General features: G+C 46.5%; 2 protein-coding genes across 4 annotated transcripts in view; one reads left to right on the forward strand and one right to left on the reverse strand.

The window, feature by feature from the left end:
- ASTN2 (astrotactin 2) overlaps window positions 1–18675 on the forward strand; it is a 653023-nt gene that overhangs the window by 487928 nt on the left and 146420 nt on the right. The gene's annotated exons all lie outside the window — the stretch shown is intronic.
- TRIM32 (tripartite motif containing 32) lies at window positions 1556–16413 on the reverse strand. The gene is made up of 3 exons (XM_053373812.1): window positions 16393–16413; window positions 9111–9184; window positions 1556–4383 (listed from the first exon to the last, which is right to left on the reverse strand). The coding sequence occupies exon 3, from the start codon at window positions 4328–4330 to the stop codon at window positions 2384–2386; it is 1947 nt and encodes a 648-aa protein (XP_053229787.1). The 5' UTR covers window positions 4331–4383; window positions 9111–9184; window positions 16393–16413; the 3' UTR covers window positions 1556–2383.

An 18675-nucleotide genomic window follows, 5' to 3' on the forward strand; every position in this document is an offset into this window, starting at 1 on the left:
TCCAGCATGAAAAGGTTGCTTATGTTGGAGCTAAAGCAAGGTTCTGTTTCTCCTGATGATGAAACTTAGAAATAAAGCAGCTTTAAAAAAAGATAAGGTTTGGGTAAGGGTCCCAATAGCAGAGGGACAAGTTCTCAACTCACCAATACTATCATCCAGGTTTCCTTTTCCTTTACCATGCCCTTTTAAAATGTGTGTGTGTGTTATTGGGTTGTTTTTGTTTTTATTTTGATTATGTATTTTGTGGTTTTATATTCTGATTTTATACTGTGAGCCGCCCTGAGACCTGCAGGTATGGGGTGGTATATTAATTTAATAAATAATCATAATCATTATTATATGAATATTATTCCCCTCTACTCTCTCCACATCACACACTTAACAAAAATCACACAACTCTGCATGTCATTAAGAGAATGAACACAAACAAACACAGTCTGCAAAATTCATTCCAAGTGCAGAGTCTGGGATCTTTAGGACAGAGTTACAGAGCCACACTAGCAGAGAATAAGATCTGTGGTGTTTTTAGGTGCTACAGTCAGGCAGGTGTGTGTGTGTGTCTGGGTTGTGCCCCCTAATTATTCACACTCCTGCACTTTTTTTGGTATCCATCACCTTAACTATAACCCTGCCTTTCCTGAACTGTCTTTGGGAAAAACTAGAAGGAAGCTTGAAGAGAGAACAGCCTGCCAGTCCCCCTTTTCGCAAGAGTAAATTAGTAGGAAAGGTATCTATATATCCAGCTCTTGCAACTACAGTGGGAGCGTAGTGATCCTCTCTGTTCTACATAATGCCTGTCACATGCAAAGCATTTCAGACCAATTAACTCTCCACTCTTGCTTGGCAGAGCCAGAGCACAAACACATATGCAGTACCTTGGCTTTCCCCAGCCCACATTGAGAATGCAAGGGCCATGATAACTGCAGCTTTGGCGAGCTGTGACTTTTTTCCTCCCTCCGGCAAACCAAGCCACTACAGAACCAGCTTGAAATCATTTCCCCTGCCCCAGCATTTTTGCAAGGGCATCGCTGGAAGTTAACACCGTTAATTCTGGCAGATTAACGCTGGGCGACTGTGTCCTATTTATGCTTAACAAGCTGGTTTCCTTTCTCTCCGAGACATTTCGGTTACATCAGAGGGTGTGTTTCTTGTCCTTTTTTGGGCATGCCTAGGGTGTGCTAATTCACCCAGCTGTGGTTTCATGCTTCATCTGACCCAAGCCATATGCCCATCGGCTGATGCGCAAACCCGTCTGTTACCTTAAATAAGGCCTAGTGGCGTCGCTGGCAACATAGCATTTTGCTGTGAAAGGAATTGAGACGTGAAGCCATGGCGTGCGGGGGGCGGGGGGCAGATCCCCTGTAATGAAATAAAAAGCTGCCTTTTCCCCATCTTACGGACAAGTAGCTTTTCCGTACGGTGGAAACCCATCAGGCAGTGCAGCGGTGTGGAATGCTGGATATTGAAGGTGCAGGGTTAAACATATCGTTTGTCAGATTTGATCTTGTTTACTCCCAATTTCTCCTTCCCCTAGCAAAAACATCAACAAGAAACATGGCTTTCCAAGACATTTTTTTTTCAAGCGAGAGACACCACAAAAGTCATGAATCAAAAACAAATCTCGGATCAGTTCCCATCCAGCAACGCTATCGCTGCTGTTCAAAACAAAAGGTTCATGAACATAGAATCCTAGGAGACAGTTTTAGCTTCAAGTCAAGTTTCCTGCAATTGCAGCAGTCCAACTTCATAATGATCAATGGGCACAAAGTCAGTCTCCCTCTTGCACACACACATACACATTAACACATGTTGAGCACCAGGGCTCTATTGGCACTGTAAGGATGGGTGAGATCCTGGTTTGGGGAGTGGGGGTTTGATTTCAAAACAGGACTGTGGTGATGAAGTGTTTGTGATGGGTGGGCTGCACCAACACGGTTGGGAAATTAAAAGGATTCAGTAGTGGGGAAAGTACTACCAGCTACTGTGGTGAAAAGGCCAATGAAAAGAGACTGGTGCTGGAGCCCTGATACACATGCAGTGGCAGAAAGTGAGGGTGGAACCTAGGGGTGCAAGACAGGGCTAATAAAAATCCCAGCTCTCTTTTATCAGCATTCTCGACTTAGTCAGGAGATTTACTTAGCTAACTTCTATTTTAATAATAATAAAATGCGCACACACAAACACAGAGATTGTCTATCTTTTCTTCTAAGAGCACACACAAAAAAGGTGGCTGCTGCACCAGTTCAGCCAGGACTGTGGCACACTCTGCTTGAAAACTATGGCACTGAATGACAAGTCAGTCTACTAGGAACAACAAAGGAATCTCTTGCGTGGACACACGTGTTACCCCCCCCCCCCACACACACACCATGCCTTTTTCCTCTTAAGGTGTGGAGTACCTCCTCAGGTGGTAACTGTAGATCTTAATGCAATGATCCCAACAGTCCAAGACCAAGAGCTGTCCCTTGGGGGTGATGGCTATGCCAACAGGGCACGTGAGTCCCTCCCGGATTAAGATGTTATAGCCACCCCCTTTTGGAAAATGCAGTATTTCCTTCCGGCTGCTGTCTGCAACGATCAGGTCCCCCCGGGCGTCCACGCACATCCCTGCGATGCACCGGAAGTCCTCATTCTCCGAGAAGAAATGGCTGATCTGCCGGCCAAGATGGCCATCTGGGCCAACGGAACCAATCGAAAAGCCTCCTTCCAAGTGGTGCTCGTGTTGGCGGTTTTCAAGGTTCAAGCCCAGCCCCTGGGTGAAGTAGATAGTCCCTTCGGTGTCGCAAGTCACGAACTTGGGGCGCACAGCGCTACACAGGCAACTGTACTTCACAACCCCAATGCTGCGGTCTACTGTGAAGCACCAAAGCTTCCCCCCTTCCACATCCGTCACTACAAACTGCCCCGATGGGAGGGCAGTGATGCCCCACGGCTTGCTTAGCTGGCTCCTGTGGCACGCCACACAGTGCCCGTCCATCGTGTATACCTTCACAGAGTTGTCGTAGCTGTCGGTCACGCCAATCAGTCCATTGCAGTTCATGGTGACAGACAAAGGAGTCAGGTTGGGCAGATCTGCTCCGAGAAAGCTGAGCACAAAGCTGTCAATGCCACTGGGACTCCGGCGGATCTCCTTTAGGAAGCCCTTGCGGGTAAAGACTTGGATTCGGAAGTTTCCGCGATCTGCTACAAGCACCTCCCCCTGAGGGGTGACGTGCAGGCTGACAGGTAGGTTGAAAGTCCCTGGAGTGCTGCCTTTAGAGCCCATCTTCTTGAGGAAGTTGCACTGCTGGATGCTGGCTGCTGCCTCTGGCATGCGTGGTTTGGTGGGTGAGGAGCAACTGGGCAGCGAGCTGACCTCTGCGTCAGCCACGTTTGCCTCCCTGAAGGAGACAGAGGCCACTGCCACCATCTCCACCTGCGATTCCTCCACATTGATGCTCCTGGGTTTTTTAACCACTTGTCCAATCTGCAGCGGCCCAACATGGCCTACCTTGAGGAGCTCAACTTCTTGCAGGGTCAGCTCTTTGGGGAGGCTGTTCATCAGTTCAGGTTCCTCTTCATCACCCTCTTCCTCTAAGAGGGCTATGTCTCCCTGTTTGATTTTGGCAAGGAAGTAGTCACACCGTGACACAATCTGCACCTCGGCGATGTTCAGCAGGTAAGCCTGCTCCTCCATGATCTGGCTGTTCACTTTCTCTACCTCAGAGAGGGAAGTGGTAAAGAACTTTCGGGACCTAGCAAGCTCCTCTTGGACTTTGCGCTCCTCTTTCCCATACTCCTGCAGGACGGCTTTGTACCTTACTTGAAGGTCCTTCGAAACTCCTTCCAAAGTTGCCTTCCTTTTCTGCAGGTCGCCCATGAGCTCTCGCAGCTGGCCGAGCCGGGCCCCAAATTCCCTTCTCCGTTCGTCGGCTGCCTCTTTGATAGCAACCACGCCATGCCCCTGCTGCACATGCTCAGCTTCTTTGCACGATTCACACAAGACCATGCCACAGCTCTTGCAGAAGTGCTTGGGGAGCCTCCGCCCACAAGCCTTGCACATGAGGATGCCAACGGTTTCGCTGAGTCCCGCTGTGTCAATGATCTTCAGCACGGTCAGGTTGTCCGTCAGCTGAGCCAAGCTGGTGATCCTCGTGACTTTGCTGCAGAAGGGACAGCGTATCCCGTTGATGCTGTTGGCCAGGAGCTTTTCAGTGCACTGTTTGCAGATGGTATGCCCACAGTGCAGCAGTTTCGGCCTTAGGTGCTCTTCGGTAAAACATTCCATGCAGATGGGGCATTCCAAGACTTCACGGAGTGCGTCCACATTGAGATGAGGGGCAGCAGCCATGACTTTGCAGGTGAGGTCGAGAGTGGCTGCATTTATCTCAGCTGTTTTTGATGCTGTTAGGGAAAAGAGAAGAATAAAATATTTAAGCCCTAGTGGGTGCTTAGCCCTCCAATATTCTGAACCAGGCTGATTTAATTGCACTGCTTTTTTTCTTTTTTAAAAAAGTGTCAGGCTTCTAGATCTCATGACTTTTTTTGGTGTGGAGCAGGGAGCTTCTAAGACTATAATGGACATAGAAAGAGCTTTCACTGGCCCAAGTGAGAGATTCCTTACTTCTGCATCCCTCTACCTATGCCAAGTAATTATCTCACAAGAATCCAGTGCATGCAACCTACTGCTTTCATTACACCTCTAGGCCACCACGCCCTTCAAGCTTTGAGTGGGTTGCAGTTCTCCCCCCCCCCTCTCTCTCACTCACACACACAATACCCAGATTTGGGTTTGTTTCTTTGTTTTTTGTCACACTAAATAAAGCCATGGGCTCAAAAGGTACAATTAAATAGGAAGTTTAATCTTCACAGCTGAACTGCCCCAAATGGAAAGGAAACTTCACAAGTTGCAGCAGCTCTGGCACTGAGCAAGTCTGGATGTGGAACAGCCTTTTGAGAGGAGCACAGTATGTACCCCTGGCCTTTTAAAGACTCTGCACATGCTAAACAAGTAAGGGCTGGCATGGAGCATCTAGCGCAGGGGTTGGCAAAGTTTTTGTGGCTTGGGCCAGTTCATGGTCCCGCAGACACCGCAGTGGGCTGGAGTGCACACACGTACAAACACTATTTCCGGCGCAGAGGAGACGTGAGCAGCTTCCCATTGGCTGCAGGAGCTTCCTACAACCAATGGGAAGCCAGCCAGCTTTGCAGAAGGCGGTCCCCGCTCTGCTCCGCACCGGTTTAGCGCAGTGCACGGGAGCCGACTCAGCGGGAGGCAGGGGTCCATGGGCCGGTTAAACGACCCCAATGGGCCACTTGTGGCCCATGGGCCTTAGGTTGCAGACCCCTGATCTAGCGCAACCTAGGTAGGAATGCCTCTCAAGTAGAATGTTACTCTTCAGAGCTGATGCTAAATATAATCCACCTTAATAAGTCAGATCTGTTTAACATGCTTTGGATTGAGAGAAGGACTGCAAATCATTGCCAGCACACCTGCTTTGCATGCAGAAGGTCACACATTCAATCCCTGGCAGCTCCTGTTAAAAGGTTCCATTAGAAGAGGTGGGGGGGACCTTTGGTTCCCCAGATGTTGTGAAATTACATATCCCATCATCCCTAGGCATTGATCATGCTTTCTAGGGCTAGTAGGAGTTGCAGGTCAGCAGCACACAGAAGGCCAAAGGCTCCCCACTCCAGAATTAGCAGGTGATGGGAACTATCTTCCTCTGCCTGAGATCCTGGAGGCCATTCACAGCAGATGGGAAAAATGTATTTTGCAGTATAAGGCAGGTTACCATATTCCTAGCATGGTGTAGAATAATGAGGGGACAAATAGACTAACAGACAAATAGACTAACAGAGAAAAGAGATGAGAAGGATATATGGGAGAGAGAATGGAGAGCTGCAATGTTATTTCTACTAAGAGCGGACATGGCCAAAATAATGGTCACGACCAACTTAGGTTGATTTGAGCTGTGGGGAACCTTTGGCCCTCCAGCCATTGCTGAACTAACTCCCACCAGCCCCAGCAAATATATCCAATGGACACGGATAATGGGAGTTGTAGTCCAGCAACATCGGGGGGGGGGGGGGGGGCAAAGGTTCCCCTTACCTATTTAATTTCTGTGTGTCTACTCTGTGTGTAACTTAGTGGAGGAGTACAACCTATAATACCGATTCATATTTTTTGGGCAAAAGATCTCAATTTTGGGGGTAAGTCGGGCTTGGGAGGGGAAATGTGGGGGTGGCATGAATGAACAGATTCTTTTAGTGACTAGATGACCTTCACACAGCTTCAGCTGCATGCATGTAGCTGGTGAGGGGCCAGAGCTATGTAGAGAGTGCATGATTCACACACATATTGGACTTGGATTCAATTTCTGGAATCCTTAAAAGATGTGAAGTAGCAGCGCTGGGAGAGATGCATGCCTCAGTTTTTAGAGAGCCACGCTGAAAAGCCATGGTTCTGTGGCAGAGTGTCTGACTTGCATGTAAAAGGTCCAGCTTCAATCTCTAATGGCAACTGCTATGAATGTCTCCTGTCTGAAGCCCTGGTGAGCTCCTTCCAGGCTGTGCTGGCAATACTGACTAGGTGCTTGAGACTCTGTGGAGCCACTTAAAAGTGGAGTGGAAGGAAAAACCGATGATCTGGCTCATTGTAATGTAGCTTCAGAATAGGAAGGCCCATCACTCAGTGGGAGTTTTCATGCTACCTGGGTTAAGGTTAGAGACTGTGAAGCAATGCTGCCAGTGAGAGCATGCGGTACTGGGGTAGTGCTTGATTCCACATAAAGGAGGTTCATGTGTTTACATACATTTGTTCACCCCTGTGGAGCTGTACCATTTGTTGGGTATCAGGAATGGCAAAATAAAGATCCTCTTAGGTTACATGTCAAAGACCATGTAACACTGCTTACTGTGGAGATGAGTTTGGATAAAATGTGAAGAACAAGGGAAATGGACTGGGTGAGGGCAATTTACCACTCTTGATATTAGTCACCCCAAACAAGCCTTCAAAGCAAGAAACTTCAACAAAAACCATAGATCTGATGTCTCCTAGCAGGCTTCATGCTTTCAAGCCTCAAGTGTTCCAATCAGTGCTGGTACAGCAGGGGTTAATCAGGTGCTTTAAAAATGACTGCAAAAATCCTGTGCATTTCCCTGTGCAGGGTCACATTCCTAAGCAACCCCCTCCACATGGGCGGTTTTTTGGTAAAATACATGTAATTTTCCTTCTCAACTATCCTTAATGAGTCTTGTAACAGCCAGATATCTTGCACATACTGTATAGTCAATCTAATGAGACAGTATTGTTATCCAGGTTCCCAAACCACTTCCCTATTCCTTTCCTTTATATTAAACTCTGCATTCTCAGGATTCCAGCTGTGCTGTCTTCAAAGTAGTTAAGCCATTGAAAGCCATTGAGAAACAGCCACACAAAACAGGTGGCATCATTAAGCCATTATGTGATAGGATAGAGACGGTCTACGTCTTTCTCATGGATTTGCAATTGGGAAAGCTTCCAGCTCTGCACAAGAATACAAACTTTGTATGCAGAAGATCTTGGGTGCAATCCCTAACATCTCCAGCTAAAAGGGTCAGGGAGCAGATGACGAAAGAGATACCAGCAGGTGGTGTAGTACTGAGCTAGGTGAACCAATTGTCTAACTTGCTATAAGGCAGTTCCTATGTTCCAAATAGGGACGCGGGTGGCGCTGTGGGTTAAACCACAGAGCCTAGGACTTGCCGATCAGAAGGTGGGTGGTTCGAATCCCCGCGACGGGGTGAGCTCCCATTGCTCGGTCCCTGCTCCTGCCAACCTAGCAGTTTGAAACCACCCCAAAAAGTGCAAGTAGATAAATATGTACCGCTGTGGCGGGAAGGTAAATGGTGTTTCCGTGCGCTGCTCTGGTTCTCCAGAAGCGGCTTAGTCATGCTGGCCACATGACCCGGAAGCTGTACGCCGGCTCCCTCGGCCAATAAAGTGAGATGAGCGCCGCAACCCCAGAGTCGGCCACGACTGGACCTAATGGTCAGGGGTCTCTTTACCTTTACCTATGTTCCAAATGCTTGGTCATTAAAGGAGGTGTGGGTGGATGAGAGAAATCCTCCACAACCACTAGGGTTATTAGAAAACATGAAGCTAGAGATGCATGACACTGGCAACCCTTGGGTTAGACAGAAGCCTTGTTTTCATCCAAATTGGGAAGGACTAGAGCACTTTCATAAAGCAGATAGGGGACCGATGTGCCCAAATGCTTCTCCATATAAATATTTTTAAAACAAGAGCAACAAAATAGAAACCCATAGAATGCTAGCATGTCAGACTGAAGGGTTCTGCCCTAGTCTTCTCTCCAGCATACTGTACTGATTTTCTATGTGCAGGGACCGTTTTTACTGCTTTCTTTGTGTGGGTCCTCATCTGCAGCTCATAATGCTACAGCCCTACCTATCATAGCAACTTTATTACCTGAGTGGTGAAAACTCCCTAACCTGCTACCAAGCAGAATCTGATTATTAGATTTTTTCATGGATGCTGCAAGACACTGAACTTGCTGGAAATGCGCTTCCAGGAGACATTGCTTGTTATCTGCACATGTACAAGACTAGCAGATGCGTGAGTTTCTTTGTGGTTTCTTGGCTTGGTAAATTGCACAGAGGAGCTTCTGAAATGCGCTCCAAAAAGTGGAGAATGAGAAAGTTGGTGGCTTTTTAATAAAAGAGGGGGCTCTGGGCTTTTACAAAACAAAAACAGTTAGCTGTTTGGGGGGATGGGTTGCTGTAAAACAATGAACTTGCACATCTTCTGCTTATCAGCTGCCTACAAAGTATGAGTGCAAAGATGCATAAGTACATGGGAATTTCTAGATAACCAGAAGGGGATGGAGGATTCCAGGCACTATTAAATAAGACACTGGCCACATTCTGCAAAGATCTACTTCTTAGCAATAAACGGCAATCGGTTTTAATAACAAGGCAGATTTGTGACTGGTGAAACTAAGTAGTGTTGCCATTTTATTGGTACTAAATTCACATCATAAATACTGTGTGTGTGTGTGTGTGTCCGTCCCCTGCGTGTTCGGATGCAGTTACTGGAAATAATTCAGCAACACAGCCAACTTGGTCTTTACCTCACTTGTGGTAGGTGATCCGTAATGACATCCAAGCAGTGTTTGTCTCGTGTGTCTGGTGTCAAAGCAGTTCCCTGGATTCACAGAGGCAAAGAGAGGGGAAAGAAAATCGCAGTTAATAAACTTGAAAAGCAAGTTTCAAGCTGCCCCCACCCTGCCCCCAGAAAGTACTTTAGATACTACAAGAAACATGGTTAGCAATAAGGAGGTATATACATTGTCAAAGTAGTAATAAGCCCAACACTTCTGAAGCTGTAAAGGTAAAGGGACCCCTGACCATTAGGTCCAGTCGTGACCGACTCTGGGGTTGCGGCGCTCATGTCGCTTTATTGGCCGAGGGAGACGGCGTACAGCTTCCGGGTCATGTGGCCAGCATGACTAAGCCACTTCTGGCAAACCAGAGCAGAGCACGGAAGCGCTGTTTACCTTCCCGCTGGAGCAGTACCTATTTATCTACTTGCACTTTTTGGGGTGGTTTCAAACTGCTAGGTTGGCAGGAGCAGGGACCGAGCAATGGGAGTTCACCCCATCGCTGTATTCAGCTCTTAACAGGAGAAATTTAAATCTAAAGACAAAAACAGTCTCAAGGAGACCAGCACTATATTATTTTCACTTCTGTGCTAAGCGTGAGCTGAATCAGTTGGGTACAATTTCCTGGTAGGGCCCAATTTGAATAAAATTAGTGCTGGAGTATAATTTGCTTGTCACAATTGTTTCTCCCATCCTAAAAAAGTACATTTACTCTATTTTGTTGTTTTCCAATTAATTTCATTTGCAGATGTTTGCACTAGGGCAAAACCTAACAAGCACAGCCAACAGGGGTGATTTAAAGCTGACTGAGCTGAACCAGAATTCTCAGTTGCATTGTGCAAACGGCTCCCTCTGAGTTCGGGTTTACTGAACAATTTTGTTCTACGACGTCAAAAGCCCAGAGCGTGGTGACAGTTCTGGGAGAGAATAGCTTAAAAGGAATGATCTGCAAGGGAGAAACTGTGGACAGAGGGGCACGGGTTTAACCCATTCCATGGCTTGTGGTCCCCACCCACCCACCCCTTTCCACCAGCTGCTTGCTCTTCTGCTGAGATTCTGGACACATTTTTGCTGTGGTTGGGGAGAAGTTTGCAATAGAGAAGAATGGTTGGGTGGCGTGGTGGGAGGGGGGCAGTTGAGAGAAAGATGGAGGCAGTTTTGGGGGGAAATGGTGGGTTGCCCACCACAAATCATGTTCCAGTCTTCCCCATAACTTTTCAGTTCAGTGGCCACCTGAGCTCTTTTGCCCATGGTTCCTGCCAAATGTCTAGAATGAGCTCACACCCACAAGATCTGACCAGTCCAACCATCTTGGTAACTCTATGCTTCCAATTTTAACAATGGCAATAGAGGCAGGGTTCGAAATTAGCCAGGCGCCAGGCACATTTTGCACCTGCCTTGCAACCAAATGAAGATGCCTGGGCCCCTGACATCTCCATCTGGGAATCCCTGGATCTGGACTGTTTCCACACACTAATACCCCATCCTGCAGAATACAGTGGGTTAAGAACTTAATTCGTTCTGGAGGTCTGTTCTTAACCTGAAACTGTTCTTATCCTGAAGCACCACTTCAGCTAATGGGGCCTCCCGCTGCCGCTGCGCCACCAGAGCACGATTTCTGTTCTCATCCTGAAGCAAAGTTCTTAACCCGAGGTAGTATTTCTGGGTTAGCGGAGTCTGTAACCTGAAGCGTATGAAACCTGAAGCGTATGTAACCCGAGGTACCACTGTACAATCAGTTGTATTTTATCTGCACAATCGGAATGAATTTCTGGAACCAAAATGATTTTTCTGTGCAGCCTGGGGCAGGAGCAGTCACCATTAAGAAAAAGACGTTGGAATTGAACAATATATATATATGTTGACTGTCCCTGGACCATGTGACTTTTATTATTTAAGTTATCAAAGCTCTTAACCTAGTTTAAAGTTGTCATCTGAATTAGCCAGGTGTTAACTGAGAATCATTCACAGTAAATCCATCACTTGCCCCACAATAGCAACTTGACATTCAGTTTTGGTGTCTGCAACCTTGGTTTGAGGAACCATTTGGCACCTAGCTTATATATCTGAGTTTATAACACTGAACAGAGGCTTTAATATTCAGGTTTAAAGTGATGTATGAGAGAGTAAGTACAATACAAAAATGAAGTGTTTTGCTAACAGTTTTATTCAGCTTCAAGTCTTATAAACACACTCTTCAGTACTCTAGGTGCACACTTGAGTGAAAGAAGTTGGCATTGTTGGGGTGCTTGGAGGGGGCACGCATGTTAGCAATTGCTCAGCAGAAACTCTCCTAAGTGGGGCTTCTCAGATGGGGGGAGTGTAGTTGCTTAGAAGACTGCTTAGCAAAAGTGTGACCAAGTGCGCTGGCCTGCCCCCACAACTGAGGGAGCCAGGGCTGCACAGGTAAAGTTAGAACACCCTGCAGCATGTGTGCATAGGCGCTACTGAATTTTGAGGGGGCCCAGCCCCCTCCTTGGAATTTTTTGGGGGCCCTCAGCACCCCCATGGTGCCCCTGAGTGTGACCATGATGCAGTGGTTGAACAAGACTCCATGAATGTGGAAATAAGGCAAAGTCCCCCCCACCAATGTTAAGGGAAGTGCAAGAAGCAATGAATTCAAACTGTGGCAGATCGGATTTAGGCTGACTGCGGAGAAATATTACTTAATTTGTAAGGCCAGTTGAAAAGTCTCAGGGAAGTCTAAACTTGTAACACTCAAAACCACTTTAGCCACTTTGCTGTACTTGCAAACAAGGCAATTAAAAGATTTGAAAGAGCAAGTTCATTTTAACCCTCTAATAACACACTGTTGGTTTATAGTGGCCCATTTTAAAGTGATGTGGTGGCATTTCTGGCTAGAGGAGGAACAGCATCACCGCAGTTATTCAGGAAGGAGGGAATAAGGAGATCTGGGAAAGGCAGAATCATTTATAATCATCAAATGCTGACACCCAGGAGTTTGGAATAGTCTTCCACCCCAAACTATCTGCTTATTCCCTCCTTTCTTAATAACCTTGGTGGCAAACTTTATACACACACTATACACACTTTAAGCTCTGTAAAAGCAAACAAAAACACCAGCGCAGGAGCTGAAATGAATAGCCCTCATTGTGGTTCTGTCGCCCTGTAACGTACTGCATGGATGACTTCTTCTGAAATAGGGAATCCAGTACCCATTAGAGGAATGGAATACAGCGGACTGGAAAGTGAGGTCTTACGTCTTCCTTCCATATCCAGTGCCACTCTGTATATTGACAAGGTTACCCAAGTATGGAATGGCTTTGCCGGGCGTGCCAAATGTATGGCCAATCTAAAGCATTTTATAATTTATAACTAAGGGGATAACTTTGACACAGTCACACTCTCTACTGCAGTTACTCTCCACATCTGTTCATATAAATCAGGCTTAGGCAAACTCGGCCCTCCAGATGTTTTAGGACTACAACTTGCATCATCCCTAGCTAACAGAACCAGTGGTCAGGGATGATGGGAGCTGTAGTTCAAAAACTTCTGGACGGCCGAGTTTGCCTATTCCAGATGCAAATGGACTTATTCGCAGTCCTAGGTGCACTAATAATAATATGCTACTACCAATAAAGAATTTGTATTGTGCTTTCAGGTGTTCAAGCACTGTACATAATGACCCAGCTGTAGGGAAGCCACTTTTCAAGTCTCTGACTGAGCTGCACTTTCCAGGATATCGCTATGGGGAAGATGGCTACAGATACTGTGTTTAAAAAGTATTTTATTTCTGGTTTTTGTTTTTAAACTATTGGTGAACATTCTTATGCTCATTGAGGAGGTAACGTTGCAGTGGGTTGACGGGACATTTTTACCAAGGTGTTGCTCTACATAGAATCACAAAATTGTAGCGTTGGAAGAAACCCAAGGGTCATCTAGCTCAACCCCCCTTCCAGTGCAGGAATCTCAACCCACAGTTCCCCGATCTTATCTGAAACCATACCAATTCGGAAAACCTAACTGCCTGCCAGTTGCTAATCTCCATTTCCTGAGCAAGGTTCTGGAGGGATTGGTTGCAAACAAGATCCAAGCACTTTTGGAAGAAACCGATTTTCTGGACATTTCAATCGGGGTTTAAACCCAGTTTTGGCACAGAAACTGCTTTGAGAACCAACAAACTGAATCTCAATCCAGATAAGACTGAGGCACTGTTACTGGGTGGTTTCCTAGTCCAGTTGGGCAGGAGATCGCCTGCTCTTGATGGGGCTACACTCCCTCTGAAGGAGCAGGTTCGTAGCTTGGGGGTCCTCCTGGATCCTTTGCTGTTGTTTGAAGCTCAGGTGGTCTCAGTGGCCCAGAGTGCCTTCCATCAGCTTCGGCTGGTGGCCCAGCTACACCCCTATCTGGACAGGGATAGCCTAACTACTGTTGTCTATGCTCTGGTAACCTCAAGGTTGGATTACTACAATGCGTTATACATAGGGCGTCCTCTGAAGATGGTTTGGAAACTTCAGCTAGTGCAGAATTCAGCAGCCAGGTTGCTCACTGGAGCAAAACGGGTTGAGCCTATTACACCAATCCTGGTCTGACTGCACTGGCTACCAATTAGTTTCCGGGCCCAATTCAAAGTGCTGGCTTTGACCTATAAAGCCTGAAACAGCTCAGGACCGCAATACCTCAAGGACTGCCTCCCGCCATATGAACCTACCCGGACCCTGAGATCATCTTCCAAGGCCCTCCTTCATGTGCCACCTCCTTGAGAGGTCCGGAGGGTGGCAACACGAGAACGGGCCTTCACTGCAGTGGCTCCCCGTCTGTGGAATGCTCTCCCCAGGGAAGTTTGCCGGGCCCCTTCATTATACACATTTAGGCACCAGGCAAAACGTTTCTCTTTAACCAGGCATTTGGTTGATTTGATTGACATCCTATGCCCTTTTAAAAGGAGTTGGAGGAAGGTATTGATTGGGGGGGGGTTATTATGTATTTTGTGGTTTTATATTCAGATTTTACCCTCTGAACCGCTCTGAGACCTGCAGGTATAGGGCGGTGTATAAATTGAGTAAATAATAAAATAAATAATAATACCAAACTCTGCTTAGATTTGCAAATGTGCTAGCAGGTTTATTGCTGCATGGGTAAAGGATGTTGTTTTAAAGCAGTGGTAGGGAACCTTTGACAACTCCAGCTCCCATCATCCCTGAAAAGTTGGCCATGCTGGCTGGGACAGATGGGAGTTCAACTACATCTGAAGGGCCACAAATTCCCCCATCCTGATTTAAAAGACTGCTATGAGTTCTCTCAAGGACCAGGGGCTTTTAAAAAAAACAACCACCACCAAACCAAAACCAACAACAGCATCTCTTCTGCCTGACACACCTCTGTGATCCTATATATTTTCTTCAATTCTCTCCACAAAGCCCAGCTTTTTTTCATCAGGCCTTTGGCACAATCTCCTAGTTCTTGTTCTGCACCACAGGGGTGGGGAACATGTGCCCACCCTCCAATTGTTATAGAACTCTGATTTCCATCAGCCCCAGCTAGCATGGCCAATGGCCAGAGGTGATGAGAGGTACTGTCTACCAACATCTGGAGGCCACAGGTCCCCCACCTCTACTGACCTGTAACTCAGCCATTAAATATCCTGCCCCTGTTGCATCACATGTGGCAATTTTTAGATTGCAGTCTCCTCCTGCTGAGCAGACTGATTGTGCTATACTGTATGTATAAAAATGAATTGCTTATCTGGCTGCAGGTGAAGGAACAAAAATAATTTAAAAAGAGAAGACGGTGACAACATTGCTAGGCTACCCTAATGTAGATTAGGAAGTCGATTGTCAGTTTTCAAAGAATCCACAAAGCAATGTGTATGTGTGTGTTTTCTACGTAGTGCTTTCTAACTTAAATTGTGTGAATTATCAAAGCAAAGATAAATTTGGGTTTGTATATGTTATGGCATGGAGAGGGAAACATGTATTGCCACGCTTAGGACACTTTTTATAGGCTATCTCGGAAGTTTACTTAAGAGAAGGCAGGGAGGAAAGTGAACTGTGCGCTCTAATGAATTTTATTAATAATTATCAAAATGACATCATTACATTTCCACCCTTCTTTCAAACAGCTCTCGATTCTCCCCATGACCTTTATAATCTTCACAGTGGCCCTGTGAGGTAGATTAAGCTGAGAGACAATAAATGGCTGTCCAAATAAAAGATGGCACTAAGCCAGGGAGTTAAAGTCATGCCTGTCCAGTTTTAATTCCAACATCCTGACCGCTAGGTTAGGGAACTGGAGGGGTAAAAATAATATTTGGCCTATGAGGCTTTGAGGCTTTTGTGGTGCATGAATTTTAGTCGGGTGCAGCACTGATCACATGCTGGGCGTGGAGAGAGAAAAAGAGATTTTTCGATGCATGTAATCCATAGATCTCTATGAAATTTTGTGTGCACGCCATAGCTCACCATGAAACTGGGGCTTCTTTCAGGGAGCTCTTGTCAGACCCGCAGGGGGGCTGAAGATTATGCCCTTCAGCTCCTGAGAGATAAGCGCTGCTAGTAGCTCTGGAAGGATTTGGGGCTCCCTATGCAGGAAAAGACTGTGGGCTCCTTTCACCTGAAAGGGAACTTTGGAACAAATCTGTATGCAGAATTGCGGCTCCAGGAACTGCAAAACTTAGGCTGTGCTGCTGCTGCTGCTTGCTGTCTCTCCTTTCGGCGCTCTCTCGCACATACTTCCTACGGTGGGACTTACTTCGGAATAGAAAGTGTGCTCCAAGCTGGCTTAGATGCCCGTTTTAAGGGGCATTGAGCAGCTGGAATTTAGGAGAACTGAAGTGTTTTAAAACAACAACCTGCTTTTGTATTGCACGGTGTGTGTCTGCGGTTTGTTTTTGTTTTTTTAAATGACGTGTCCTTTGTTGCTTTTTCTGAAGACGGGTCCCCTCCCCCCACCCCTTGTTCGGATTTCCGCATCTGTGGTGGGCCGGAAGCCGGACTTTGGCGAGGCCTCTCTGCAGAGGGAATGATGCTCGCGTCTCTTTGCACGGCCAGGTCTCTCGCTCTTTTTGCACAGGAAGCGAAGCGCCCGCAGCACCGTTTGCTTTAGGGAGGCGCGGCGGGATGGAAGAACCAGCCTTTTCTGGGCGCAAATGAGAAGGGTGGAAGTTGCATGGGGATAACTGGTTGGGGAGGAGATGTGCTGGGGTCGCCCAGTTCCTGCCCGTTGCCCCCCTCCCTTTCCCCGGTGCGGCCACCCCTTTGCCCTCCCCAAACAAAACAGAGCCCCTCCCTACCTGCAGCTTTCTCGCTCTCTCTCTCTCTCCTGCAGCTGCATCAAGCCTTTGTCCCCACTATCCTCTGCGCCTGCGCGAAGGGGCCTTTGCCACGCCCACCCCTCCGTCCCTTCCTCTGGCACAACCCTCATTCGCTCGGCAACGTCGCCTCCTGCGAAGCTTCATGGGAGTTGAAGTCTTCAAGGGAGGTCTTCTTTCCTCCGCTTCCGGGAGGAGTTTTGGGGCTCAGGAGTTCGAATCCGCGGAATACCCGAGGCGGATAATTGTTTCAGGCATTATTATTATTAATAATAATTAAAATCATATTATAATTTATTATTAATATTAATAAATAATAATAATGGCAGCAACAATGGAGATTGAGAGTCATCCAGCTTTAATGTGACTTTAGGGCTTTAAAACCCACACACAACAACAACTTTGTTTTTCTTTGGGAGAGTAAAAAGCGTTTGCTGTACTCGGTGGTCTGGGGGTGTTTTTTATATGAATTTTGTTTTGCATAACTTTTTTTTCAGTTGTGCGTTGCTGTTGTTTTCAAAACGGCTATGCACCCGACAAATGTTTGCTTTTATCAGCCAGACTTAGACTTTTTAAAGTGTTATTTGTATGTAGGGTGCGTGTTTGCCCAAAGCTGTTGTTCTGCTGCTGTTGTTGTTGATGATGATGTTGTTGTTGTTTATACCCCGCCTTTTTCTGTGACGGGATTCAAAGAAGCGTACAGTTAAAAACAACCATTAAAATATAGAAAAATCAATCATTAAAATAAAGAGCAATTGAACATTGATAGAATTAAAACCATATACATATGTGGTATCCATTAAAGCCAATAAAATAATCACAATAGAAACAGAATGGCACTAGCCCTTTAATTAAAAGCAATCAATTCCCGGATGCCTTCATCTGCCAGCAGAAGGACAAGGAGGCAGCCAGTCTGGTTTCTCCAGGCAGGGAGTTCCAAATCTTATTGCAAGTTTTTATACTGTACAGTACCTCATGCACCAATCACATCAATCCTGTACCTAGTTACTTCCAACATTACTTCAGAGTAAGCGCCCTTGAGGGACTTTCTTCTGCGTAGGGCACATTAAATGATCGCCTTGGCAATACAGGTGTCTAATAAAACAGTGACAACAATTTTAAAAGGAAACAATTTAGAGATATGGCAAAACATTAAAAAAAAATAATGAATAGGGCACCTTAAAACCAAACAATGTGAAATAAGCTAAAACAGAGAAGACTAAAACACCCAACAGTCTTGTGGGTTGTTTTTGTTCTGCTTGTCCCCCTTTATGTTAATGGTTGCAACCATTAACTCCTCTTTGTTACAGGCATGGAAGAAAGGTCTCCCCACCTTTTTTAGTGCTACCACCCACCTTTTGGAAGATGGCATAGGAGGTTACACTGGGTGGTGCCTGATGACCTGTTTATCTAGCATTCATCTTGATTTGTTTACAGAGAGATTAATGAGGTTGACTACCTGATAAGAATTCTGATTAGTTTGCAGCTGGGTTAGATGATGTTGTGTCTACCATCTGAGATCATCATAGAGTTGGAAGGGATCTCCGAGGGTCATCTAGTCCAACCCCCTGCTTGAACTACCAGCCTTTCGGTTAACAGCCAGGTGCACTGACTCATTGTGCCACAGAGATTACCCCACATTCCCCCCTGGTGCTTTTCCCCATCACTTTCTTTAATGCAGAAAGTCCAGTATTTGGGGGAGCTGATGACAGACCTCCCAATCAACTATCATTGTGCAGCCTGAATTTGCCTGAACCTACATTAAAATGGGGGACGCAGGTGGCGCTGTAGGTTAAACCACAGAGCCTAGGACTTGCCAATCAGAAGTTCGGTGGTTCGAATCCCTGTGACGGGGTGAGCTCCCGTTGCTCGCTCCCTGCTCCTGCCAACCTAGCAGTTTGAAAGCACATCAAAATGCAAGTAGATAAATAGGTACCGCTCCGGCGGGAAGGTAAATGGCGTTTCCGTGAGCTGCTCTGGTTCGCCAGAAGCGGCTTCGTCATGCTGGCCACATGACCTGGAAGCTGTACGCTGGCTCCCTTGGCCAATAAAGTGAGATGAGCGCCGCAACCCCAGAGTCGGTCACAACTGGACCTAATGGTCAGGGGCCCCTTTACCTTTACCTTTTACATTAAAATGGATCCAGAATAATCGATTTAAATGGACATGGGATAATCAGTGTGCTGTGTGTGTGTGTGTGTGTGTGTGTGTGTGATATTAATATTTCCCTTTTTAAAGCAAATTACATCATCAAGAGCCACAAGT

This window comes from Podarcis raffonei, chromosome Z (assembly GCF_027172205.1).
Source record: "Podarcis raffonei isolate rPodRaf1 chromosome Z, rPodRaf1.pri, whole genome shotgun sequence".
In the NCBI taxonomy this organism is placed as follows: Eukaryota; Metazoa; Chordata; class Lepidosauria; order Squamata; family Lacertidae; genus Podarcis; species Podarcis raffonei.